Genomic DNA, 25,667 nt, shown 5'->3' on the forward strand with positions numbered 1-25,667 from the left:
CGTCAGACAAGGAGACACAGCAACCAAACAGCAGACACGTCACACTAACACGGGAAACGCGCTGATGGCGTTCGGAGAGGCGTCACAGCTTCACTCGGCGAGCTGCAGGAAACACAAACGGCAGATTAGAAACGTCACGGAGATGCGAAGCAACATTTCGTGATGACGAAGCCTTTTGGAGAGAGAGAGCGCCTCACCATGGCGACCTTGTTGGTCTGTTCGCGGGTCCGAATCCGCAGCTTGTTGACGGTCGTCTCGGCGATGTCGACTCTCTCCTCGGCGTCGTCCAGCTCGTGTTGGATTTTCCTGAAGCGAACCGTGTTGCAGCTCACCTGCTCCTCCTGGTGGACACACGGAGGAACAACAGCTGTGACTCAACTTTAAACCTGAAGTATCAGATTACTTTTGGCCACAAGGGGGCAGCAAAACTCAGTCTCTGATTGTCTCTGAGTGTCCTCTGATTGGTCGGTATCAGTCTGTAAAGAAGCGTCCTCTGATTGGTCGGTATCAGTCTGTATAAAGAAGCGTCCTCTGATTGGTCGGTATCAGTCTGTATAAAGAAGCGTCCTCTGATTGGTCGGTATCAGTCTGTAAAGAAGCGTCCTCTGATTGGTCGGTATCAGTCTATAAAGAAGCGTCCTCTGATTGGTCGGTATCAGTCTGTAAAGAAGCGTCCTCTGATTGGTCGGTATCAGTCTGTAAAGAAGCGTCCTCTGATTGGTCGGTATCAGTCTATAAAGAAGCGTCCTCTGATTGGTCGGTATCAGTCTATAAAGAAGCGTCCTCTGATTGGTCGGTATCAGTCTGTATAAAGAAGCGTCCTCTGATTGGTCGGTATCAGTCTGTATAAAGAAGCGTCCTCTGATTGGTCGGTATCAGTCTATAAAGAAGCGTCCTCTGATTGGTCGGTATCAGTCTGTATAAAGAAGCGTCCTCTGATTGGTCGGTATCAGTCTATAAAGAAGCGTCCTCTGATTGGTCGGTATCAGTCTGTATAAAGAAGCGTCCTCTGATTGGTCGGTATCAGTCTATAAAGAAGCGTCCTCTGATTGGTCGGTATCAGTCTGTATAAAGAAGCGTCCTCTGATTGGTCGGTATCAGTCTGTATAAAGAAGCGTCCTCTGATTGGTCGGTATCAGTCTATAAAGAAGCGTCCTCTGATTGGTCGGTATCAGTCTATAAAGAAGCGTCCTCTGATTGGTCGGTATCAGTCTGTGTAAAGAAGCGTCCTCTGATTGGTCGGTATCAGTCTGTAAAGAAGCGTCCTCTGATTGGTCGGTATCAGTCTGTATAAAGAAGCGTCCTCTGATTGGTCGGTATCAGTCTATAAAGAAGCGTCCTCTGATTGGTCGGTATCAGTCTATAAAGAAGCGTCCTCTGATTGGTCGGTATCAGTCTGTATAAAGAAGCGTCCTCTGATTGGTCGGTATCAGTCTATAAAGAAGCGTCCTCTGATTGGTCGGTATCAGTCTGTATAAAGAAGCGTCCTCTGATTGGTCGGTATCAGTCTATAAAGAAGCGTCCTCTGATTGGTCGGTATCAGTCTGTATAAAGAAGCGTCCTCTGATTGGTCGGTATCAGTCTGTATAAAGAAGCGTCCTCTGATTGGTCGGTATCAGTCTGTATAAAGAAGCGTCCTCTGATTGGTCGGTATCAGTCTATAAAGAAGCGTCCTCTGATTGGTCGGTATCAGTCTATAAAGAAGCGTCCTCTGATTGGTCGGTATCAGTCTATAAAGAAGCGTCCTCTGATTGGTCGGTATCAGTCTGTGTAAAGAAGCGTCCTCTGATTGGTCGGTATCAGTCTGTAAAGAAGCGTCCTCTGATTGGTCGGTATCAGTCTGTATAAAGAAGCGTCCTCTGATTGGTCGGTATCAGTCTATAAAGAAGCGTCCTCTGATTGGTCAGTATCAGTCTATAAAGAAGCGTCCTCTGATTGGTCGGTATCAGTCTATAAAGAAGCGTCCTCTGATTGGTCGGTATCAGTCTATAAAGAAGCGTCCTCTGATTGGTCGGTATCAGTCTATAAAGAAGCGTCCTCTGATTGGTCGGTATCAGTCTATAAAGAAGCGTCCTCTGATTGGTCGGTATCAGTCTATAAAGAAGCGTCCTCTGATTGGTCGGTATCAGTCTATAAAGAAGCGTCCTCTGATTGGTCGGTATCAGTCTGTATAAAGAAGCGTCCTCTGATTGGTCGGTATCAGTCTATAAAGAAGCGTCCTCTGATTGGTCGGTATCAGTCTATAAAGAAGCGTCCTCTGATTGGTCGGTATCAGTCTGTATAAAGAAGCGTCCTCTGATTGGTCGGTATCAGTCTGTATAAAGAAGCGTCCTCTGATTGGTCGGTATCAGTCTGTAAAGAAGCGTCCTCTGATTGGTCGGTATCAGTCTATAAAGAAGCGTCCTCTGATTGGTCGGTATCAGTCTGTAAAGAAGCGTCCTCTGATTGGTCGGTATCAGTCTGTAAAGAAGCGTCCTCTGATTGGTCGGTATCAGTCTATAAAGAAGCGTCCTCTGATTGGTCGGTATCAGTCTGTGTAAAGAAGCGTCCTCTGATTGGTCGGTATCAGTCTGTATAAAGAAGCGTCCTCTGATTGGTCGGTATCAGTCTATAAAGAAGCGTCCTCTGATTGGTCGGTATCAGTCTATAAAGAAGCGTCCTCTGATTGGTCGGTATCAGTCTGTATAAAGAAGCGTCCTCTGATTGGTCGGTATCAGTCTGTATAAAGAAGCGTCCTCTGATTGGTCGGTATCAGTCTGTAAAGAAGCGTCCTCTGATTGGTCGGTATCAGTCTATAAAGAAGCGTCCTCTGATTGGTCGGTATCAGTCTGTCAGACTCACAGCGTTCTCAGCTTGTCTCTTGTAGCTCTTGACTTTGGTCTGAAGCTTGTCGATCAGCTCCTGCATCCTCAGCAGAGTCTTCCTGTCCTCCTCCGACTGCAGGAGCACAAAGGGAACCCGTGAACGACACAGACAGAACACAGAACACAGAACCGAGAGAACGTCTGTGCGTGGTCAGACCTGGTACGTCAGCTCTTTGACTCTCCTCTCGTAGCGACGGACACCTTTCTGGTACTCCTCGCTCCTCTTGTTCTCCACCATCAGCTCCGTCTGCAGCTCCCTCACCTGCACACACAGCACAGCTCCTGCTTTCACTTCTGCTGCTCGACTCATTTTTCAGTTTTCATCAACAAAACGTTCAAGAACTCTGGCATCTTTAAACCTCCTATTTGTGCATATTTAGGTGTCTAAATCACTAGTAAATATAAAAAAGTGTTGGAATTGGTCCATTAGATTGCCTCAGCTGGATAGACAGTCGTTATATCGCTCTCTTCAAACACACCAGACTCCATTGACAAAAACAGTAATTTCACCCAATAGAACAGAGGAGTTTCTGGTCTGCTGCCTCAACTGGTTAGTTTGTTTGTGGTGTTTTAAAGGGTTAATTTGGATCTGAACTAGCTCACACCCAAACTAACCAAGTCACCAAAGTCACACATTAACACAAACTAACAAAGCGATCAACACAGCAACTAGACCAGCAGCTCCTGTGTCCTGTTCTCTAAAATCCCTGTTTTAGTGAATGTAGTCTGGTGTGTGTGCTGTTTGTGGTTAAACCAAAAGGATCTTCCAGGTCTCTCTCTGTAGGGATCCTTTCCATGATGCTGTCACACACTTAGAATAACACTCTGAGCTTGTCAGTGGATCAAACGAGCACTTTTAGCACCCAGACTCCATTGACAAAAACAGCAATTTTACCTCACAGAACATGGCAGTTCGTAGTTTACCGCTGCCTCCATCCGTTAGTTTGTTTGTGTTACTGTGGGACTTTGGAGTTTTAAAGGCTTAGTTCGTATCCAACACAATATTTGTGTACCACACAATGACACAAACAAACCAGCAGCAGACCAGCAACTCTCATTGTTCTGTGGGGTAAAATCACTGTTTTTGTGAATGGAGTCTGGTACAGGTCTATCTCAGCTATTATATGGCTGCTACAGAGACACACACCAAACTTTATTGACAAAAACAGTAATTTAGCCTCGTGGAACACATGAGCTGCTGATCTACTGAGAACTTTCAGTGGATCTTCTTTGATGCAAAGATGTAAGGAGATGTGAAATCACAGCTGGTGACACGAAGGCCAATTCCAACACTTTTACTACCTACCAGTCATTCAGACACCAGGATGTGGACAGAGAGGATCATGGGTAAAAAACAGTGACATCACTCACTCTTGTCTCCAGTTTATAAAGCTGCTTCTTCCCTCCCTTCATCGCCATCTGCTCCGTCTCGTCCAGTTTGACCTGCAGCTCTGCAGAGGACACACGGAGACGCCGTGAGCGACCGGACGGGTCACAGAACGGCCGACAGCAATGTGCTAGTGTTGTTTCCTACCTTTCACCGTGGACACCATGTTCTTCTTCATCCTCTCCAACATGCTGCTGCTGTCCTGCTCCTTCTTCAGCTCCTCAGCCATCAGAGCCGCCTGGTGACACACAGGTAACCACAGGTGACCACAGGTGACCACAGGTGACCACAGGTGACACACAGGTGACCACAGGTGACACACAGGTGACCACAGGCGACCACAGGTGACTCACAGGTGACCACAGGTGACCACAGGTAACCACAGGTGACTCACAGGTGACACACAGGTGACCACAGGTAACCACAGGTGACCACAGGTGACCACAGGTAACCACAGGTGACTCACAGGTGACCACAGGTAACCACAGGTGACTCACAGGTGACTCACAGGTGACCACAGGTAACCACAGGTGACACACAGGTGACCACAGGTGACACACAGGTGACCACAGGCGACCACAGGTGACACACAGGTGACCACAGGTGACACACAGGTGACCACAGGTAACCACAGGTGACTCACAGGTGACCACAGGTGACCACAGGTAACCACAGGTGACTCACAGGTGACCACAGGTAACCACAGGTGACTCACAGGTGACCACAGGTGACCACAGGTGACACACAGGTAACCACAGGTGACACACAGGTGACCACAGGTAACCACAGGTGACTCACAGGTGACCACAGGTGACCACAGGTAACCACAGGTGACTCACAGGTGACCACAGGTAACCACAGGTGACTCACAGGTGACACACAGGTGACACACAGGTGACACACAGGTGACCAAGTAGCTGCTGTGTTCAGGCACTTCTACTTCTACCTACGTCTGTGATGGCCTTCTTGGCCTTCTCCTCGGCACTGTTGCTCTCCTGAACGGCCTCGTCCACCTCTCCTGCCAGCTGGGACACGTCGGCCTCCAGCTTCTTCTTGTGGTTCACCAGGCCGGCGTTCTGAATCAGCCAGGAAACCAGTCAGGTAATCAATCTGTCAATCGGTCCATCACTCACTAACATCAGGTGATCAATCAGTCAGTCCCTCGATCAGTCATCGATCGATTGAGTGAGTGTGTAGTGTGTGTGTGTGTGTGTGTGTGTGTGTGTGTAGTGTGTGTACCTGCGTGGCGAGCAGGTTGACCCTCTCCGTGACCTCCACCAGCTCGTGTTCGGCCATCTTGCGAGCGCGGTCGGTCTGGTCCAGGACGCCCCGCAGCTCCTCCTCCTCGGCGGTCACCAGCGAGCAGCGGCGCTCCAGCAGGACGATCTGCTCCTTCAGCTGATTGGTCAGCTGCACCTTGTCCTCCAGGTCCACCTGCTGCTCCTTCACCTGTGAGGCGACGCGTAAACGCTCAAACCAGACGGATTCACCTGATCGAGCCGATCTGACTGATGCTGCCGCACCGAGGCGGTAACACACCCTCTTCAAACACACCAGACTCCATTAACAAAAACAGAAATTTTACCTTTCAGAAGACAGAAGTTGCTGGTCTGCTGCTGCCTCGATCGGTTCATTTGTTTGAGTTGTTGTGTGACTTTGGTGTTTTAAAGGGCTAATTTGGATCCAGTACAATATTTGAGTAATATACAACAACACAAACAAACTAATTTATCAAGCCAGCAGCAGAGCAGCAGCTCCTGTGTTCTGTGAGGTAAAATCCCTGTTTCAGTGAATGTAGTCTGGTGTGTGTGCAGAGAGCGATATATAACGGCTGTATAAGCACCCAAACTCCATTGACAAAAACAGCAATTTTACCTCACAGAACATGGGAGCTCGTGGTTTACTGCTGCCTCCATCAGTTAGTTTGTTTGTGTTACTGTGTGGCTTTGGAGTTTTACAGGCTTACTTCGTATCCAACACAACATTTGTGTGACACACGATAACACGAATAAACCAGCAGTAGGCCAGCAACTCTCTTTCTTCTGTGAGGTAAAATCCCTGTTTTTCTGAATGGAGTCTGGTGTGTTTGAAGAGAGCGATTGGTTTTGATTAAACAAAAAGGATCTCACGGGTCTATCTTCAAACACACCAGACTCCATTCACAAAACAACGATTTTACCTCGTAGAACACAGGAGCTGCTGGCCTGCTGAGCACTTTTAGTGGATGCTGTTTGATGCAAAAATGCAAGAAGCTCTGGTTCTCCTCGCTGATTAGCTGTCCTGACATTAAATGGACGCAGCCTTTGTTTCAAATCAGGGGAAACTGGGAAATTACATGACTTCAGTGAAGCTATTCACCAGTTTTACTGGCAAAAGATCCGGCGATGCAGCTTAATTATCTACTGAGTGTAATTCTCAGGGTGGCAGAACATTAAATTAGTAGGTAAAAGGACAACAATCCCCAGAAAAAGAAGAAAAACAAGTTGTGATGGATTGTTGTTAGCTGATATATTCATCCAGTCACTCAAACCAACACTAGTTTCAATAATACTCATAATAATCAGCCTCCGAACATCAGAAACCTTCAGTACTTTAGACACTGAGGAGTTTATTATTGTCTTAATATCTTAAATCAGGGCTGTTCGGTTCCTGCAGCATCTACCTAAACCAGGTCTAAACCAGGTGTAGCTTATCAGCCTGCTCCGCCCTCCTGGGAGTGACCAGCCCCGTCTGAGGTGGCCCAGCTGAGCCTACCTGTGTCTGCAGGTGTCTGATCATCCTCTGGCTCTCGGCCGCCTGTCTGTTGGCGTGTCCCAGCTGCACCTCCATCTCGTTCATGTCGGACTCCATCTTCTTCCTCAGGCGAACCGCCTCGCTGCGGCTGCGAACCTCCGCCTCCAGACTGGCCTGCATGGTCTCCAGGGAGCGCTGGTGGTTCCTCCTGGTGGACAGAGCTGGGGTTACTACTCTGCTGCACTGTGACTTCTGTCTCTGGTTAATTTGATCTCTCTGGTTTCTGATTGGCTCTGTGTTTTTAAGGTATTCGGTACCTGAGGTTGTCGATCTCTTCGTCTTTCTCTGCGATCTTGCGCTCGATCTCGGTCCGGATCTGCTGCAGCTCCATCTGGAACCTCAAGGTCTTGGTCTCCTCGTGCTCCAGAGAGCCCTGGTGGGAGGAGAGTCGGCAGGTTCAGTGAACACCTCAGCCGGCAGAGAGCCGGCAGGCACCTGCAGCAGGTGAGTCGGTTACCTCTGTTTCCTCCAGAGCTGCTCTGATGTCACCCTTCTCCACGTCCAGGATCTTCTTCATCCTCTCCAGCTCGTGGATGGTCTTCCCTCCCTGACTGATCTGATCGGTCAGGTCTAGTATTTCCTCTGGAGACAAACAATCACAGGATTCATTTAGATTAATTTAAAGGTCGATACGTTTAGATGCTCGGTGCAAAGTCTGTGTTTTAGAGCGTTTGGTGTTTTCGAGGCCGTTTGAGCACAAAGTCTAGAATTATAATTATTTCCCACGAGTCAATGTTTCTTTTTCAAGCAATGAGATGGTTTAAAGTTCTTTGTTATGGTTCCTGCTCTGGTTTTGTCTTAATAAGAACTCAAAGACTTTTACTGCAGAACCTGAGCTGCTTTTAAGTCTTCTGATCTAATGAACCACATATGAGAGTCTGACACCTGCTGATTAGCTGATTAACCTCACTGCGACCACGTGAAGTCCTATGGGACATTTATCAGACTATTGAGGTTCCAGAATAATCATCTGTTGGTCCTTAACTTTGCGGTAACGCGTGGCTACTGCAGATATTAAGCTAGTTAGCCTGCATGCTAATATTTCCACTGGAGCAGACGTGTGCTCCTCCTGGAAACCTTCAGCAGACACAGTGAGGTCGACGGTACCCTGCAGGTTCCTGTTTTCCCGTTTGACCGTCTCCAGGTGGTCCAGAGCTTCTTCATAGCTGTTCTTCAGTTTGAAGAGTTCGGTGCTCAGACTTCGGGACTCTTTCTGCGACGCCTCCAGCTCCGTCTGACTCTCCTCAAACTTCAGCTTCCAGTCGCTCAACAGCTGCATCAAACAAAGAGCACACAGCTTTTATTCCTGAGCTTCTCTGATCAGATTGTAGTTCATGTAAGACTTTGTTTGAGGGCTGGTGTCGCTGACTGACTTTGTCGAAGGTGCGCTGCCTCTTGTCCAGAGCGAGAGCAGCAGCGTTGGACCGCTCCAGCTCCACCACCAGGTCTTCGATCTCATTCTGCAGACCCTGTTTGGTTCTGTCCAGCGAGGAACATTTGGCCTGATACGTCTCCACGGCTTCCTCCACGGTCTGCAGTTTGGAGACTAACTTCTTCCTACAAACATCATCATCACATCATAATATCACTGAAGACAAACAGATTGTTTTCACATTAATAAACCTGTTTGGACTTACTTTGCTGTACGTGTAAGTTTGAACTGACAGCGTATGTGTTCACTCAGAGGACAACAACTCTATTTTCACATTTGAGCTTCATGTTTATTGCAAAATTGGTATTCAGAAGTCTTAAAAAGTAGCAGTAATACTCATGGTAGCAGTAGTATTAGTATCATCAGTAGTTCTTACTTGACGTCCTCCAGCTCTTCTATCCTCAGCACCGCGTCAGTCTCGTACTTGGCTCTCCACTGGACCACCTGGCTGTTGGCTTTGGACAGCGCCCTCTGCAGCTCAGCTTTGGCCTCCTGCTCCTCCTCCAGCTGCTCTCTGAGCAGACTGCTGTCATGGCGGGACGCCTGCACGGCGTGAGCCAGCGCCACGCGAGCCTGAAACACACACACGTATTAATGCAGGCCCAGTAAGATCCGGGTACTTTTATGGCTTCATGTGCCGCTGACTGACGTCTACAGAGAGCTGGTGCAGCGCTGGAGGCTCCATTCATTCCTATGAAAGTCGCTCAGTAGTTTTTTTGTAAAAGAACCCAGATCTTCCTCATTGTTGGGCCCATAGAGCCCGGCTAACTTCCTGTTAGCCCTGTGCTAACTTCCTGTTAGCCCTGTGCTAACTTGAATGGTGATAAAATGATTAAATCCTGCAGCTCTTGTTAACTTTCCAGATGTTATCAGACTGAACGGGTCAAAGTCTGATGGTGAAACGAGACATTTCACAGGTTGTGACTCAAATAAATGTATCTGCTGATTCACAGGCGTCTCTTTCACAATGTGAGTCTGTGGAAGTCTTTTTGGGACGTGACAGACGGCGTTATTATAATTACACAGTTTGGCCACCATGTAAAACTGGCTTCACAGCCCGGAGACCTTCCTGGGGGGGTTTGGTGCCACTGAGCAACTTCCATAGGATTGAACGGAGCCTCCCACGCTGCATCCAGGTCTCTATAGACGCCCACGTCAGCAGACCTTCGTCACAGAGACACAAGTTTCTTTATTAAGATCTGCAAACAGGGTTCAGAAGTGAGATGATGGATCTGAGTTTACTTTGCTCTCCTCCTCCAGCTGCCTCTTCAGATCTTCAACGCTTTGAGAAACCCCCGCCTTGGAGCGCTGGAGCTGACCAACCATCGCGTCCCGCTCCTCCAGACGACGGCTGTACTCGGCTACAGGAAACAACACAGAGAAGAAGAGGAGCGTGGGTAAGCTGAGTGAGTGTGTGTGTGTGTGTGTGTGTGTGTGTGTGTGTGTGTGTGTGTGTGTGTGTGTGTGTGTGTGTGTGTGTGTGTGTGTGTTGTACCAGTCTCTGTGAGAGCTCGAGCCTTCTGAGCAGACACTTCGGTCAGTTGTCTCTGCAGCTCATTAACTCTGCTCCTGCTTTCATTCAGCTGGTCCTCATAAACCCTGCACATCTTCTCCACAGCTCCCTGCACACACACACACACACACACACACACACACACACACACACACACACACACACACACACACACACACACACACACACACACACACACACGGATAATAAACCATTAAAAAAGCAGGGTCATGTGATGTCTAAGCTTCGATACTTCAGGTTTTTAGCAGAGAGCTGCGTCTTAGAGACGTGAAACACGAAGGCAGATGATGAAGATGAAGGCAGATGATGATGATGAAGATGAAGGCAGATGATGAAGATGAAGGCAGATCCGTACCACAAAGAAAAGTTCAAAGAAAGCTAATTTTTCCACTGTAACGTCATGAAATAGAAAAATAAACTTTCTTTGACTATTTTATCTCAGTTTTATTGAAATTGTTTCATCTGTTTGCATCACAGCTGGTCCACTCCAGACAGACAGGCAGACAGACAGACAGACAGACAGACAGACAGACAGACAGACGATGACCATAACAGGAGAACATCTCTGCTCATTGATCGCCACCTTTGGGACCCTGCATGAGTCAGACTGGCTAAATATCACCTTCTTCTTCTTCAACTTCAGAAAATTGAAATGCACTGTTTTTTTTCCACAAATGGAAACTAATCTTAATCTTTAACATATTTTAGAGCCCATATTTTCTGCCTGACTAGCTGGTTTATTAAATTCTGTGGTGTGTATGTGTGCTCTTCACTCTCAGTATTCTTTATTGCCTTTTTTCTTTATTTCTAGGTTAAAAACTAAAATGCACATTTACATGCTCATTTAATATCGTTTTCAATGAAACTATTTGGCAGAAGACTAAAAAAGAATGAAAAACTGTCACAATCAGTGCTTCAGAGCTTGAGATACTCCAAACGCCTTCATTTCCCATCATGCAAGTCAAGCTCAAGTCATTAGACCCTCCCTGCCCGTTAAACCCATCTAAATTGGTGGAGCGTTCCTTTAAATGTTCCTCTTAAGGTGGACTCGTCTCTACCTTGCTCCTGGACAGCTGCTCCACGTTGGCCCCCAGGTCGTCGGCCTCCAGCCTGAACTCGGCCTTCTCCTTCTCCAGCTTCTGCTTGGCTCTCTGCAGGGCGTCGATCTGCTCGCTGAGCTCCGCCACCGTGTCCGAGTGCTTCTTCCTGAGCGTGGCGGCCGTCGCCTCGTGGTGAAGCCCCGCCTCCTCCAGCTCCCGCCGCATCTTCAGGAAGTCTGCCTCCCTCTTCCTGTTTGACGTGGAGTTAATCAAACGTTGTAGTTTGAGTACTCTGCTCTGCCTCAGACAGTCTGATACACAAACTTTACAAGACGGCAGACAGGAAGTGGAGAATCGGTCAAATAAACATTGGAGCTGATTTAAGACCACCAACAACTACTATGAATGAAATGAACGTATGTGAAGGTCCCAGCATTTTCACATCGCCATCTTGGTTTTGGAATCAGAAGTGACGCGCAAGTTTTTGTCTCTGATTGGTTAGGTTTAGGCATGATGAAGCAGTAGTAGTTCTTCGCACCTCACGCAGGCACAAGGCTGGAACGGCTGCACACCACAAAAAACATTTAGATCCTACTTGGATCTTCATCTGGTCAACATGCCCCGCCCCCCTCTTCCTGGTGTATCTTCCTCTAAATGGACCATCAGTGACTAAATGAACGTCCTGCTGTGCTGAAGAAGACTGTAAACTAGAGACTGAGAGCAGAAACTGTTCACTGAGCTGATAAATCAGGAGAGAAGTCTCCTCATTTCCTCATTGACTTCCATCCAATCGGCTTCAGTGTTCAGACCCAGAAGCTATGAACACTTTCTTCATATTGAATGTTGAATCTTGAAAATGTATGTATGTGTTGGCGTTAGCAGTAAACGTGCCGTACAGCTGAGGCTGATGGGAAAGTCATTAACTCTGCAGGTATTTGGTCATAAACCAAAATATTGGATCATTAAAACTGATGAGGAAAAGTCAGAGGATCAGTTTCCCCAGAGAGGAAACCAAATTCAAGAACCAAAACTCTGAATTAGAGCAGCTTTAATGGACCTGTTGAGGGCGATCTGAGCAGCAGAGGCTCCTCCAGCTTCTTCCAGTTTCTCTCCGAGCTCCTCCAGCTCTCTGGCGATGTCGTTCCTCTGACGTTCGGCTTTGGAGCGCCACGCCCGCTCAGCGTCCAGCGCCTCCTCCAGCTCCTCGATACGAGTCTGTGGTAACAAGTCACAACACAACTCCTGTAGAAACAGCAGCGACGAAGGCTGCGACATAAAGTCTGATCTGGATCAGTCTGACCAACCTGAAGCTCTTTGATCTTCTTCTGAAGCTGAGTGACCAAATTCTGCTCATCTTCCACTTTAGATTGGAGCTGACCCAACTCAAAGTCTTTTCTGTTGGGAGAAAGAGACAAAAACAGAGTAGGAGAGTTATTATTCAGTGATTAGTTGGAGAAATTGTTTTGTCAGGCAGAGATGCAACCATTACTTCTTCAGCCTCTCATCCAGCTCCTCCTTCTGGTTCTCCAGGTCCCTCACTGAGTCCATGGACAGCTTCAGATCCCCCTCCAGCTTCCGTTTGGTTCGTTCCAGATCCATCCGCACCTTCTTCTCCAGGTCCAAGGAACTCTCTACCTGCAGGGAAACAGAGGGGAGGTTGTTGTCAGAAACCAGAGGAAAACTCATGGAACCTTTCTGATGGGTTTAACTTTCATTCGTCACCCAGCGATATATATCGTTCATGGACTCTTTAAATCCTCTAGGATGCTCTGAGGCCACTAAGGAGCTCTGGGGGGTCTTTTAGGTGGTTCTAGTGGTCATAAACAGGTTCCAAAGGTCCTTTAGATGGTCCCCATGGTCACTGAGGAGGTTTTAAGCATTCTTTAGGTTGTCCTTGGTCCTTTAGGTGATTCTTTTGTCACTAAAGAAACTCTAGAAGATCAGGTTTAGGTGGTTCTTATGGTTACTGAGGAAGTTCTACATTTCCTGAAGGTGGTTTTGGTGGTTTTAGGAGGTTTTAGTTGGCCTTAAGGGGATTTTAGGGACTCCACAGACTTGAAGATGTATGACTATGACTTCTGGAGACTTATTAACACACTTACCTTGGTTTTCATCTTTTATATACCTCATTTCACAAAAGCAGTAAAAGTAGAAAGACAGGCAGCAAACTGACAAGACAAATATACAAAGCTGTTGCGGACCAACTTAATATTTCTACATTTAAGTGAGATCCTTTCTTACATTGTCCACCTGCTGCTCGAGCCGAGCCTTGGCCTTGGCCAGCATGTTGACCTTGTCCTCCTGTGCCTGCAGGTCGTTCAGAGCCTGCTGGTGAGCTTCCTGCAGGGCGGCTTTCTCTCTGCTCAGGGACGCTATGGATTCATCCAGAACACACATCTCCTGGGACAGATTCTTCACCTGGGCGCAGAGGAAAAACAATATTTGAACTCATCAACAGTTCCAAAGCTAGAAAAGGAAGAGCACTGACACACAGGTGTTTGTTAACGCACCTTGTTCTCCACTCCGTGTCTGTCCTTCTCCACTTTGGCCAGGGTCATCTCCAGGTCGTCCACATCTCTCTTCAGGGTCGTCACCTCCTCGTCCAGCTGCCGTTTCTTACACATCAGCGTGGCGCTCACCTCCTCCTCATCCTCCAGACGCTCCTGCATCTCCTTCAGCTTCGACTCCTGAGTGATTTTGGACTGAATCAGCTGGTTGCATCGGTCCTCTGCATCAGTCAGGTTGTCCTGCTCCTGGAGGATTCAAATGGGGAAAAACAACATGGCAAATTTTAGAGATATTAAATCCTCTCCTCTGACTCTCCCATGTTTCCAGCATTTAGACGATTCCAAATGGTTTATTTTAGTTTAAAAGGAAGAGATATTTTTAGCCCATGAACAGAACTTAACCCTTTCATTTTACCTCAATAATACATCTCCAATACGTCGTACTCTGATTGTGTTCTACGTTCATTTACAGCTGCATTAACATCAGTTTATCCTGATCCAGATAAGCTTTAAGCTTCAGTGTGACTTACAGCCTGGAGCTGCAGAGCCAGGTCGTTTTTCTCCTGAACCAAAACCACCTGTCGCTCCTCCGCCTCCCGACGCTTTATCTCAGACCTGACGGAGCAAAACACAACAAACCAAAGTAATGAACCCGGGTTTAAATGTCTGAATTATAATCTAAACCGAATACAAACAGGGGGGCAGACCTGTCGAAGGCATCTTTCAATTTGGTGAAGTCTTCATTGAGAGCAGCCAGCTCTTTCTCCACCTGGGCGCTCCGGAGCAGGGGGCGGAGCTTATAGAACAACATCATCCACGGCCACGTCCTCACAGAGAAGAACGCTCTGAGGTTGAACTGGATCACCATCACAGCATCCCTGAGAGGAACGATTAAAGACGACACCTGCATTTCTACTAATCTCATGACCAAACGTGTCCTCCTGCACCTGAATGCACCATCGATCACCTACACTTAGTGCTTCTTTTGATATTACAATTCATGCATCATATTGACCTTTGCACCATCATCTTCTGTCGTTCCATCCTCATCAGCTTGCCTCTGGACATGGCCTGCACGATGGTGAGAATCTGAGACAAACGGGCGTCCCTCATATCCTCCAACTGACCCAACAGACCGGCTTTAAAAAACACCTGAGAGGAGAGGACGGAGAAGATTAGTGGAACCGTGATGTTCAATCTTCTTTCCAAACAGCGGTAAGTGGTGTTAACACTCGTAGACGTGTAGAAACTAACTGGTCTTGCTTTTGCTTCAAACATCTTTGCGATCCGTACGTAGACCCTGGTAGTAACGTTCACGGTAGCGGTGTCCTACCTTACTGTGTCCGAACTTGTACTGGGTGTGGTCTATGTCCAGAGAGCTCAGCAGTTTCTCCACAGCCTTCCTGCTGTCCACAAACGAGTCCTCTGGAATCGCAGAAGGATTCAAGATGCGATAGCTGACAAAGAGAGGAGCAAATGGGCTACTGAAGAGTTCTGCATGGTGGCAGGAGGTAAAGGTCCCACACTATGCAAAAGGCCCTTTTTAATGTCTTTTCAACATAAATGTTCGTCCCCAGCGTGTCTAAATGTGTTTTTTTAAACATTAAACCGTGCAAACCTGTTCTAGTCGGACAACTAGCTGAAAAAACAGCTGAAATGTGAGCTTGTGTCTCAGTGTGCAGTTCGTTGTAGGTTGGGACTGACCGTTGTTTGAACTCAGCGTACAGGATGCGGTTCGGAAAGCCTTTCCTGCAAATCCTGATCCCCTCAAGGACCCCGTTACACCTCAACTGGTGCAGGACCAGGAAGGGATCTATCACACCTGGAAAACACGTTCACCGACAAACACTTAATGATAGAAATAATAATAAACTTTATTTGTACAGCGTCTTTCATACAATACATGCAGCTCAAAGTGATTTACATAAAACAGAAAACAAAAGAAGAAATGTTTTTAGATCAACTAATAAAAAGACATTTAAAGGCATAAAACTCCTTTAAAAACAACACGTGATTCCATGTGAAGCACAAATATATTATAAGAAGTGGTGTTAGAGGAAGGCTCAGTGAAGAGATATGTTTTTAGTTGCCCTTTAAAAGTTTCAACAGAGCCTTTGGGCGAGCTGCTCCTCCAGTTTGCATCTCCAGTTTTCACGAATATTTTAACATTTTAGATTCAATCTGCTGTCATAACTCAGGGCGTCTCTGGGACGAGGGGGAGAAAACCGACATTGAATCATATCATTTATCGTAGTTAAAGAAAGCTAATAGTCAGTCATCAGTATTTGTTCCGCTGTTCCTACCACATCTTCCTGCATCTAAACACCTCTGTGTATAGTCTGTGGTCGGTGTATTCTCACCTGGACTCTTGGACTCGTTGGGGATGATGCAGCGGACGAAGTGGGGCTGAGTGCTGCGGAGGTTAGCCATCAGTTTGTTCAGATTCTCCTGTATTTAAACACACATTCACAAAGAGTTGGAGACCTTCTATACGACGGAGTCTAGAGTCGAGGTGGTCGCCGCCATCTTTGTCATTTAGAGAGGGATGACAGAATAACAGGTATGAACTCACTTTATGTAACTGTGAAACTGTCTGGAAGGAAGCTGCTTTCCTCTTCCTCTGTTTGGTCTCAGTCTTCGGATTACTGGCTGAAACAACAGCACAAACAACTCTTGTTCTAATTTCTTAAATGTGTTTAATGTATGCAGGTCTGCTCCAGTTTGGAGTATTTGGCGTCTTTTTAAAGTTTCAAATAGTGGATGTTTGTCTAGTTACCCATGTCAGAGCTGATGTAGTTCTCAAACAGTCCAGCCATCAGTTTGTTGGAGGATTTCTGGAACAGGGTCACTACCGTCTCGTTCAGAGGGTCTCGGTTCTTATCCAGCCAGCCTGTGATATTGTACGGCACCTACAGCGAGATACAGACTGTGACCAGATTCTGTAATACTCACACTGCAAAGTGACATCAACCTTGGGTAGATGTCACTTCCATTTGAATCCCATTATTTTATCCTACAGTTTCATTAGTGTGAATGCGGTGTTCCTCAAGGCGCCGTTCTCGGGCCACTACTGTTCAGGCCCTAAAGTAAAGTAAAGTAAAGAAGCAGTATGAGCTGATACCCACCACTCCAGCATAGTGAACCACCTCAAAGTGCGTCTCGTATTTGCGCTTCTTATCCGGCCGCGGACGATGGAAGTTGGGTGACTTGCCCAGATGGTTGTCGTAGAGTTTGGTTTTAAAGCTGTGGTCCGTGGCCTTGGGGAACATACACTCCTCCTCCATGATGGACAGAATACCCATGGGCTGAAAACATCCACATTGATTAATTTACTGTATTCTTATATTTTATATGCATTCAATGTCACGACTCTACCTCTACCACAAAATGATGCTAATACCAGTTTTTAATGATCTCTACCTCCATGATGTAAAAGATACCAGACCTAATTAAAAGGACATGAGTACAAACCCTCTCTATGAGGTCTATGCAGGCCTGTAAGTCCAAACCGAAGTCTATGAAGGTCCACTCGATGCCCTCGGTCTTGTACTCCTCCTGCTCCAGGATGAACATGTGGTGGTTGAAGTACTGCTGCAGCTTCTCGTTGGTGAAGTTGATGCACAGCTGCTCAAAGTTATTAAACTGCAGAAAGAGACAAACAATATATATATATATATTTTAGTTGTGTATCACAGGCAGGCAGCGCCAAGATTTAAGAAAGAATGGACAGAATAACCTCCACCGCCCACACCGATCAATCAGGAGAGACCAGAAAACCCTTCAGTGTTCAGTGTACTTGGATATTTTATCATACAGTTAACTGACACTGATTCCTAGGATGGTCATAAAAGCTAAGTGCTAACTGTGGCTAACATACTTCCTGGGATTTTAACACAAATGCTAAATACCAGCAGGCTGATGTTAATTATTAGTATGTTCACAAAAACTAACTGCTATCCCAGGCTAACATTAACTCCTTAACGTGTGACGACTCATAAGAGCTAACTGCTAACCCAGGCTAATGTTTATTCTTGGTATGTTCACAAAAGCTAACTGCTAACCCAGGCTAGCATTTGTTCCTTATGCAGTTTACAAAAACAATCTTCTTCCATGCTAACATTCAGTCTCGGGATGGTCAGAAAAGCTAACTGTTAACCCAGGCTAACTTTAATTCCGTATAAAGTTATCAAACACTAACCACTAACGCTAACATAATTTCCCAGGTGTGTTGCAAAAGCTAACTGCTAACTTAGCATACTAACATACTTCCTTGCATGGTCATAGAGGCTAACTGGCTAGCATTAGGCTAGCATTGATTCCCATGCAGACGCGTACAGCTGCTAACCAAAGCTAATGTTAAATCCTGGGATGGTCACAAAAGCTAATTACTAAGTTAGTCTGTTACAGCTAAGGGGGAGTCCCTGCCGTCCGCTGGGTGCTGCTGGCTGTAGAGGTTGGACGCAGTGAAAACTTTTGGATCTAAACTTTTTGTCTCCTCTTTACCTCAAAGATCTCGAAGCCGGCGATGTCGAGGACTCCGATGAAGTACTGGCGAGGCAGCGAGGTGTACAGGGACATGTTGATATGACCCACCAGCCACTTAAACATGCGGTCATAGGTGGCTTTGGCCAGCGCTGCCACTGCATAGTTGACCTACACACACACACATTTAAAGTCAGTCTGGCTCATTGGCAGCAAAGTTAAACAAAAGAGACACAGACAACTTCACTGTGTTTGATTGATTGATTGATTGATTGATCGGTTACCTGTTCTACAGTCTGTCCTTTAACAATGAACTCGTTTCCGACTTTGACGCGGGGGTTCAGCAGGCCTTTCAGCAGGTCGGCAGAGTTGATGCCCATCAGGTAGGCTGCCTTATCCACACCTCAACACACACACACACAGCACACACATCATCTCATCTGCCATTAAAGCTCAATAACTGTTACATTTATTACATTAATCTATGACTGAAATGATGATGATGAGGCAAAGAACCACCTGACATGAACTGTGGAACATGCACCTTGTTGGGTATTATATCTTTCTTTTATATTAGACTGTATTTTATTCAGTCTAATATAAAAGAAATACTGGAGTTCTCTAAAGGAGAACCCTACTTTAACATATTTTAGCATCCATATTACTAATGGGTACAAACGGGCTGCAATGGCTGCAACGTGATCCTTTGGGACAACTGCACCTGATCACAGTAGGTCCACTAAAAGAGCTTGTTTGATCCACTGACAGGCTCAGAGTGTTATTCTAAGTGTGTGACAGCATCATGGAAAGGATCCCTACAGAGAGAGACCTGGAAGATCCTTTTGGTTTAACCACAAACAGCACACACACCAGACTACATTCACTAAAACAGGGATTTTAGCTCACAGGACACAGGAGCTGCTGCTCTGCTGCTGCCTCCATCAGATAGTTTGTATGTGTTACTGTGTGACTTTGGTGTTTTGAAGTGTTAGTTCATATCCAAGCTAATGTTTTATTTCATGGACCGATGCAGCGCTAAACCAGCAACTCACTTGTTCTGTGAGGTAAAATGACTGCTTTTGTCAATAGAGTCTGGCAATACCACAGCATTTTTTGATATTCATTCAATAAGAACAAATAGGGCCCAGGTTTAAAAATAGTTCTCCTTTAAACTCTACATTTACGTTTTCACACATTTTAAAGCACAATAAAACTACTACAGCTCAGAAAACATGTTGTTGCGCCTTTGTTAAAATGATAATGATATAACTCTCACTCTCGGTGCCGTCGGCCTCGGCCTGCTCCTCCCGCTGCTTCTTCTTGAACTTCATGTTACCAAAGTGCATGATGGCTCCAACGATCTTATAGCAGCCGTACTTCTGCTCTGGAGTGAAGCCCAGCGTGTCCATGGCGTGCTGCACACACACACACACACACACACACACACACACACACACACACACACACAAACATACACAGTTTATATGTCATATCAAGGATCAGGGTGTGTGTTTTTTGGGGTGAGGAGTGTTTCTCTTACATCAGTGAGCTTCAGCTCCTCTCCATCATTGATGCCTGCCACCTTGGTCTCGCCCTGGGAGCAGAAGTGGTAGTCGTAGGGGTTGGTGGTCACCAGCAGCATGTCTGCAACACAGGACAACCACATTAGATATAGCGTTGAATATAATAAATATAATTATCATGATTAACCCTGTGAGAAGACAGGATATTTATTACCTGCCACTCAGAAACACTGAAAAATCCATGCAATCTTTTAGAGTTAGAATAAACTAAATTTCTAGATAATTCAGAATAAATAGATCATTTATAATAAAAGACAATTAAATGAAAAAGAAATAAAAAAAATAAAAAAACAGACACTTTCTTTATTAGTGTCACAGAGGGGTGAAACAGCGCCGCCTTTAATTAATGGTCAGCGTGAGCGGTCAAATGTGGTATTGCAGCCTCAGTGAGGAACCAGGTGAGGCAGGTGCCCGTTAATTAAACGACCAGGTGCGGCTGTTGACGGAAGCGAGGCGGACAGGAGCATCTGAAGGAAGTCGAGACGGCAATTAATCGCTTATACAGAGGTTAGCTTGTTTGCTAATGGTAGCAGCAGCCGTTAGCTTGTTTGCTAATTTAACAGTGACCATTAGCTTGTTTGCTAATGGTAGCAGCGGCCGTTAGCTTGTTTGCTAATTTAGCAGTGACCGTTAGCTTGTTTGCTAATCATAGCAGTGACCGTTAGCTTGTTTGCCAATCATAGCAGTGACCGTTAGCTTGTTTGCTAATGTTAGCAGTGACCATTAGCTTGTTTGCTAATCATAGCAGTGACCGTTAGCTTGTTTGCTAATGGTAGCAGCGACCGTTAGCTTGTTTGCTAATCGTAGCAGTGACTGTTAGCTTGTTTTCTAATGGTAGCAGTGACTGTTAGCTTGTTTTCTAATGGCAGCAGTGACCGTTAGCTAGCTAAGATGAGAGGTAAACAACCAAAGAAAAGTCGCATTGCAGCCACAGGGGGACATTATCTGATGAGGATAAGTGGATGTGGACCAGTTAACCTCAAACAGCTTCAAACAAGGTGACTCAACACCTGTCTGTCTGTCTGTCTGTGCAGCTGTGTTGCTGCTGCTCACACAGACAAATGATTTAATTAAAATGTGTGTGATTGATGAATGAAGCCTCCAGTCTACAGAAGGTCTTAAAGAAGTATTCAGATCCTTAAATAAAAGTGAAAGTACTAAAAAGACTTCACAGGTCAAAGTATTATCAGCAGAATGTATCTGAAAGCTCTCCTGGTGCTGAAAGGTCTCTGGTGTTTCTGGATTGTTTAGTGGTGGAGCTGCTGACAGCTGAGTAGGAGACACTGCCTGTGGTCAGAGGTCACTATGAGCTGAATATTCTGGGATCTTATTCCTGCTAAATCTTCACCTTCAAAGTCAACACTGGGTAAAACTGCCAGATGAATGTAGTCAAGTAAAAAGTGTGTATTTCTTAGTAAATATTTGCCTCTGAAATGAAAGGACTTGTTTGACTCTGCTGCCCTCTCTTGGCTCATTTTAAGGCTCCATCCATGAACACAGCCGTGGAGAAGAGCTTTGGCTTTATTGATATGTTGCTGTCATGTTAAATCATTGAAAAACCGTGGCAGTGTAACCGGTGATGTAACACTCAGTGCATTTCCAAAAGGTTTGAGGTGACTTTCCCGTGTAGTTTGTGCAAATGTGGTGTTTGTGGTAATAACTAAGAGCCGATCAGCGTTTTGATCGGACGACAGCCAGTGGGTTTCCCATCATGCCGTGGGCTCTGCAGTGGGTGGAGAGCAACTGCGGCGCCTGGCTCTAAAAACACACCCAGAAATGAACAGTTTAGTGTTAAAAATCAGTGTCTGTCAGTGCTCTTCAGCAGACACAGGACGTCCTGGGGGGGTTTCTGTGATAACGGGACATCCTGATGACTAAATTCCTTCCTGTGGTTAAAAGATGTTGTTAAACACAACCACAGCATCAGGAGAAAGTAGCAGGCTGTAAATGTTTTAATGTCCGGCCATCTGGACCCTTATGGAAAATTTTGGGGCGTCAAACAAAGCAACCAGTGGAAAAACTTAGAGCATCTGTTCAGGACTGGAGCCAAATCTGTAAAACTGCTCAGAAGTTAATTAAAATAATGAAATAATCCCTGTTAAGATGTTAAATGTTTTAAGCACCTGAAACCACTGCTGCTCTGTTGTCTGATTCAAATTATGATGAGATAAAACTTTAGAAAAGTGTTCGGTTGTGTTACTGATGTATGATGTCATTAACAGGCGGCGATGCTGGCGTGTGATTGGACAGTTTCTAGTAGTGGGTGGGGCTACCTTGTAGTTCTGGCTTGTGATTGGACAGGATCTGGTAGTAGATGTGGTAGCTCCTCTCTCCCGGCTGCTGGAACACAACTCTGGACTTTTCTAGAAGATCTGAACAAATACACACATAAATACACATATTCACCATCACACACACACACACACACACACACACACACACACACCTTCACTCTCTGAGCTGATGGAGACTCTTACAGACCGATAATCAGATGAGCTGATCAGACAAATTCAGATGAACTGACTGTTCTAAGATATCAGATAAATGAGACTCACAGATGTCGATGTCAGCAGACGCCAGCTTCCCTGTCGGCCCGAAATGAATCCTGATGAACTTTCCCTGAGAAACACAAATATCCATATCATTTACTGCAGTAATAATAATACCACACTGTAAACACACTGAACCAGTGATTCACATCCAAGAGGCTGCAACCAGGAAGTGTTTATCGATCATAAAAACAGTTTCAGCTGTGGCATGAGAAGAAAAATACTTCATGCTAAAGTTCAAGTACCCCTGATTAGGTGGAGTACGTGGTTAAATTCCTCCACCTGTAACACGTAGCCAAACAACATGTCCTTTAACTCACAAAGCGAGAGGAGTTGTCGTTGCGGATGGTTTTCGCGTTGCCGAACGCCTCCATGGCCGGATTAGCCTCAATGATCTGATCCTCTAAAGAGCCCTGATGCACAGAGAGAAGGAGACGGAGGGTTTAAACTGCAAGGAAATCCCAAAACCACCGATTCGTAAACTACAGCGACGCTTGTTATCATGTTGACAGCGAGAGGACTCACTCCTTTTTTCACATTTTCCCCCAGAGCAGCGACGATGGCGAAGTACTGGATCACCCTCTTGGTGTTGACTGTTTTCCCTGCGCCAGACTCACCGCTGACGGGCCGAAACAACAGACAGACATTACAGTAAAAACCAAAAACAGGCCAGGAGAAACAGGCCGGAGTCTCAGCATGATTTAGCATAATTTCCCCATTTTACATCACCATCTGACTGCCCTTTTCATCGGGGAACTAAAGCTGTTGTATCGCAAAAATACTCTCTGCAGACATACCAGACTCCATTCACAAAAGTAGCAATTTTAGCTCCCAGAACACAGAAGCTGCTGGTCTACTGCTGCCTCCATCAGTTAGTTTGTTTGAGTTATTGTGTGACTTTAAAGTGTTTTTAAAGGGTGAGTTCAGATCCAAGCTAATGTGTTGGTTCACTGACAGAGGCAGCAGTAAACCAGCAACTTATTTCCGATGTGAGATAAAATGACTCTTTTTGTCAATGGAGTCTGGCGGCTTTGAAAAGAGCAGTTTTTTTTCAGGACATCTTCAGTTTTCTGAGGAGAACGTCTGACTGACGGCAATGTATCGCTCTGAAATGCCTGATGATGCTCATGTGGGGATTCTTGAATCCTTAATTTTGAATTCTTGAATTGTTTGGTCTCTTAATTGAAAGAATTTGATTTAGAGCTGCTATTTATGGAAAGCATCTTGAGATAACGTTTGTTATGAATTGAAGCCTTATAAATATAGATTGATTGAAAATATTCTAAATACAGTTTACAGCTATAGATTGATATTCACTTGATTGATGTTCCATTGATTGTTGGTCTGCTGCTGCTTCAATTGGTTAGTTAGTTTTATTGTGACTTTTAGCGCAGATGGTAAAATTACTGTTTTTGTCAATGGAGTCTGGTGGCTTTGATGTGAAAGATAATGGCTGCACTTCCCTGTGAAAAAGGGCTGACAGCATTTTAACTGTAGGTAGCACAGGTACCACACTTCAAATAATCCGAACTGGCCCTTTAAACAACACAGTGTTTAAAAGCACAGTAAAAGAGCAGGAGCACTGCACACTGAAAACACTGCACACTCATGTCACGCAGATAGTTTTTAAGTAATGTATGGACAGGCAGATTAGATGACACCCACACTGTGATGCTAAGTTAGCCTGCAGCGTTAAAGCAGCAGCGGTCGTGACTTACGTGATCAACATGGACTGGTTCTCACGATCTGAGGAGGGAAGTGACGCCACGTGAAGGAACAGCAGAGCTTAAAAAATGTCCTCTAGTGTGAACGCTCTTCATTTTTACCATCTGAGACTGTGGCCCTCTATTTAAAGGACTAATTCAACATTTTGCTTCTGAGAGTTAGCAGCCAGCAGCTCAAAGACGCTAACAGGCTCTTAGCACGGCTAGCCAGTTAGCTGTAGCTCTGCTAGACGTCCAGCTGAGGTCAGGATAACCTACAGGGTCAGAGGTCAGAGGAGACTCACTCTGCAGCAGGTCAGTGTAGGTGTTGTCAGCGATGGCGTAGATGTGCGGCGGCGTGTCTGCACGACGCCTGCCTTTGTAGGCCGACACCACTTCGGCAGAGTAGACCGGCAGCCATTTGTAGGGGTTGACCGTCACGCAGAAGAGGCCGGAGTAGGTCTGACACACAGACGCACAGTTAGAATGGACGGCAGAGATACAATAAAAACAGGACGAGGAAAAGTGTGTCAGAGTAAACGCTCACATAGATCATCCACATGCTGTATCTCCTCTTCAGGTTGAAGAGGACGGAGGCTTCGTTCAGGTGGGTCAGCATGGCCATGTCCTCCATCATGTCAAACTTGGGGGGGTTCGTTGGCTGGAGGTCGTCTTCTTTCACTATCAGAAACTAAGACGCGCATAAAACATGGAGTTCAGCTATAAATCAGAGTCACAGCAGCACAGAAATATCAAGAAGTGTTAAAAAAACTTCATCAGTGATGTTAAAAAGAAACTAAAGGGCTCAAGAAGGATTGTGTTTTTTAACTTTTGTATGTTACTCTCAAATATTGACATACAGTGTGGTATTTTTAAACCAGGGTCCCATCTGTACATATTCTGGTGTCGAAATGACTGGGCGGCAATGGCTGCAACACAATCCTTTGGGACAACTGCATCTGATCAAAGTAGGACCAGACTACATTCACAAAAACAATGATTTAGGGACACAGAACACAGGAGTTCCAGGGCTACTGCTGCAGTGGTCAGTTAGTTTGTTTGTGTTATTGTGTGACTTTGGTGTTTGAAAGGGTTTGTCTGGATCAGAACAAACTATTTAAAACACAAAAGTCATACAATAACACAAACTGAGTGAGGCAGCAGTACATCAGCAACTCCCATTTTCTGTGAGGTAAAATCGCTGTTTTTGTGAATGGAGTCTGGTGTGTGTGCAGATAGCGATATAACGTCTGCGGTGGCTGCCGGCTGAGGTGATCTACTGGACCAATTCCAACACTTTTAGTACCAACCAGTCATTTACACACCAGGATGTGGACAGATAGTTTCAGGGTTAAAAAACACTGGCGTTCTCCTGGTTAACATTACCAAACTGACTGACTAACCCGTCCGTCCTTGGTCTCCACAGTGGTCTTGTCTCCATTCAGCTCTCTAACCTCCACCTCGATATACGCTTCAGTTTCATCAGGCATCCAAACACGCTTCGTACCTGGTGGAAAGAGTACACAGTGTTTCATGTAGTACTCGGTACATGTACACACGCAGTATATAGAGGTATAAACACCTGTGTATAAATACCGTCAAAAGCCTGGGCCCTGGCAGCCAGCTGCTCCAAGTTGGTCAGACGAAGGTACTGAGCAGATTCTCCAAACTCCGTCATATCCAGGAACCGAGACATCTGAGCACAACAGCACAGCGACGACACGTTTTTTAAAGGCACATTCTGTAGAATTCTGCATTACTCAATCTGGCTTTAATAACATTTTTAGAAAATC

The 25,667-nt window shown here is 45.8% G+C and overlaps 1 protein-coding gene across 1 annotated transcript; it reads right to left on the reverse strand.

Annotated features, from left to right (window-relative positions):
• On the reverse strand, positions 1 to 25,570 carry LOC139210212 (myosin-7B-like). The gene is made up of 45 exons (XM_070840218.1): positions 25,471 to 25,570; positions 25,278 to 25,381; positions 24,422 to 24,565; positions 24,180 to 24,336; positions 23,890 to 23,917; positions 22,697 to 22,790; positions 22,492 to 22,584; positions 22,178 to 22,241; positions 21,896 to 21,994; positions 19,580 to 19,683; positions 19,316 to 19,454; positions 18,324 to 18,442; positions 18,061 to 18,210; positions 17,029 to 17,199; positions 16,683 to 16,862; positions 16,334 to 16,466; positions 16,130 to 16,206; positions 15,918 to 16,005; positions 15,262 to 15,379; positions 14,891 to 15,014; positions 14,573 to 14,709; positions 14,265 to 14,435; positions 14,088 to 14,172; positions 13,561 to 13,803; positions 13,292 to 13,468; positions 12,540 to 12,685; positions 12,355 to 12,445; positions 12,108 to 12,265; positions 11,069 to 11,300; positions 9,972 to 10,098; positions 9,719 to 9,837; positions 8,853 to 9,049; positions 8,418 to 8,601; positions 8,152 to 8,317; positions 7,502 to 7,626; positions 7,302 to 7,417; positions 7,006 to 7,192; positions 5,491 to 5,700; positions 5,202 to 5,327; positions 4,399 to 4,489; positions 4,236 to 4,315; positions 3,022 to 3,126; positions 2,842 to 2,937; positions 198 to 341; positions 1 to 102 (listed from the first exon to the last, which is right to left on the reverse strand). Exons 1-45 carry the CDS (start codon positions 25,568 to 25,570, stop codon positions 91 to 93), a joined length of 5,811 nt encoding a protein of 1,936 aa, XP_070696319.1. The 3' UTR covers positions 1 to 90.
• Between the last annotated feature and the right edge of the window lie 97 nt (positions 25,571 to 25,667).

This window comes from Pempheris klunzingeri, chromosome 11 (assembly GCF_042242105.1).
Source record: "Pempheris klunzingeri isolate RE-2024b chromosome 11, fPemKlu1.hap1, whole genome shotgun sequence".
Classification (NCBI taxonomy): domain Eukaryota; kingdom Metazoa; phylum Chordata; class Actinopteri; order Acropomatiformes; family Pempheridae; genus Pempheris; species Pempheris klunzingeri.